The 2,225-nt window shown below is 36.5% G+C and overlaps 1 protein-coding gene across 1 annotated transcript; it reads right to left on the bottom strand.

Annotated features, from left to right (window-relative positions):
- Positions 1-575: 575 nt before the first annotated feature.
- On the bottom strand, positions 576-1,870 carry LOC112090786 (the record flags this gene model as incomplete). Its single annotated transcript, XM_024163079.1, has 3 exons — positions 576-1,173; positions 1,352-1,530; positions 1,614-1,870. Coding segments are annotated over 3 exons (505 nt in total), but the record flags the coding sequence as incomplete, so codon positions are not given.
- Positions 1,871-2,225: the final 355 nt, after the last annotated feature.

Raw genomic sequence — 2,225 nt, 5'->3', positions numbered from 1 at the left:
TATATATATATATATATATTTTTTAATTTTTTACGAGTTTCGTATATTGTTCAGGTTAAGCGGATCCAATTCGAAATTGATATGTGTTTTTCATATCAATTTCAGATCGATTCAATTCTTACCCGAACTTTTTTTTATCAACTCTCACTCACGAAATTCATGTCGTGTTGTCATGTCGTGACGCATATTACCGGTCCTAGCAAAATTCGTAAATTATGAAATTAATTTACGTTATTCTGCCTCTCTACTTGACTTCTTGTTCAGCGTATTGACTTAAGCATCACAGAGTTACTAGTCGACACCCTGGAGTACCCCGTACTGATGAGAGACATTTTCCCTTCCGTACAGGTTACGATGCGGAGTACCGCATCCGAATACCATGCACACGTAGTGTTGTGTCCACTCTTCAACATCAACACTAGAGATTCTGTTATTGTACTTTGCTCTCAAAGAAACAGAGGACAATAACTCAGAAATCATAAAAGGATTATACTTTCACTTCGAAAAAGGGAAAAACCAAAATGATTTCACGAGAAAAACCAGAAAATAAAACATATTGTAGACAGCAGAATAGCTGATGCCAAATCAATAATCCAATCGTATTTCGTATTTCTCAATGTCATACACGGCTAATACTACCAAAACTTCTAAAGTCAGCAATAAAACATGAATACCAATTGCGAAGCACATGGAAGTAACTATATTTTTAGTGGCATTACGGGTCCGAAGGTATTTGCTGCTTCACTTGCCTTGGGACGAAATAATGACGAAGATAAAATGAATATAATGAAAAAGAAAATGTAAATTGGAAATTCTCTCTATTCTACAGATACACACCCGCGGGTAAGGAAGCAACTGGCACTGCTGATGTTGTTGCCCCAAGAGGTCACCCAAGAAAAAATTCGGCATCGCAGTAGACTTCGCTCATGCTAAAATCACAAGTGTCGTGTACCATGTTTGGAAATAGCAGCCTGCTGTATATTGATATTTTTTAAAGCAGATGACTCCAAAAGGCACTGAGGATCAGCTTGGCTGAGCTCCATCTATGGAAACCAAATTCCAAAAAATGCCAATACAAGAAAATATTATTCAGTCTGTTTCCTATCACCGAGTGTTCCTCTTCTCCTCTGACCTGTGATGATATAATTTAGCAATAGCTCTCCTTTCACAGTCCTGCAATGTTTAAAACCAGAAAATGAATCAATATTACTTTCATGACATGCTCCTTTACAACCAATCTTTTATTGCTCGTTTAATTGTCAAAGCAAGAGATCCTACGGCTGCATCTCATTACAGTTTTCTCTAATTTTGGTAGGTGAATGTGATGCAATTCTGATTATTAGTCGTTTACCTTGAACATATGAAGATGAAAAGGCTTTCCAGGATTCATCCTTCTCAACTTCTGGTATGTATACGCAAAACTTAGCTGATCACGAGGAGTAAATCGGTCAACCTCATTGAACCACAGACAAGAGAACAAATTTGACATCGGTGTGTGTGCTCGTATGATAAACGACCCCTCCGGTACATCTGCCAATGGGAAAAAGAATATGTATGAGATCACTAAGAAAATGTACATTCAAGTTATGATGATCAAGAAGAAAGATCATTACTGCTGGGAAGAAGCCTGTTTGGATCTGAGGCATTAAATCTTGTCAATCCATCAGCCTGATAAAATTCAAATTGTTGATCTATGATGGTATGATTGTACTTGTTCAGTTTCTTATTTCGCACAACCTCTTCCCATACACAATGTCTGTCGTAGTGATTTGAGATTGCGTACTCATGACCCTTTCGCCACAGGAAGTATTCCAATATGAGTAGAGGATCAAGCTGGAGACGTAATTTGCTATCCAACCAGATAGAGTACCTGCCAAAATTGTATAGAAGTTTCAGAAAGAGCTTCTTTACATAAGAAAACTATATAACCAACATATAAACGTTGTTAAATTGGTGCTGAGAGCATCGCTGATTCTAACAAACGATATTCTTAAAATCAGTTGCTATAGAAATAGGACTACATAATATTGCTTCCAATGACCATAATTTTTGGGTGCTAAGAAAGATTGTAAGATCAGCAAAATATTACACCCTATATTTAGAAATTTGCAACAAACCATCAACTCCATTAGTTGGAAGTTGTGATATAATTTGGCTAGTGATACACAACATATCTTCTGTAAGTTAAAATATTTTTCAAGTATCCTGAATGAACCCAAAAAAAA

This window comes from Morus notabilis, unplaced genomic scaffold (assembly GCF_000414095.1).
Source record: "Morus notabilis unplaced genomic scaffold, ASM41409v2 Scaffold10385, whole genome shotgun sequence".
Classification (NCBI taxonomy): Eukaryota; Viridiplantae; Streptophyta; class Magnoliopsida; order Rosales; family Moraceae; genus Morus; species Morus notabilis.
This window is presented reverse-complemented; position numbering and strand designations above follow the sequence as displayed.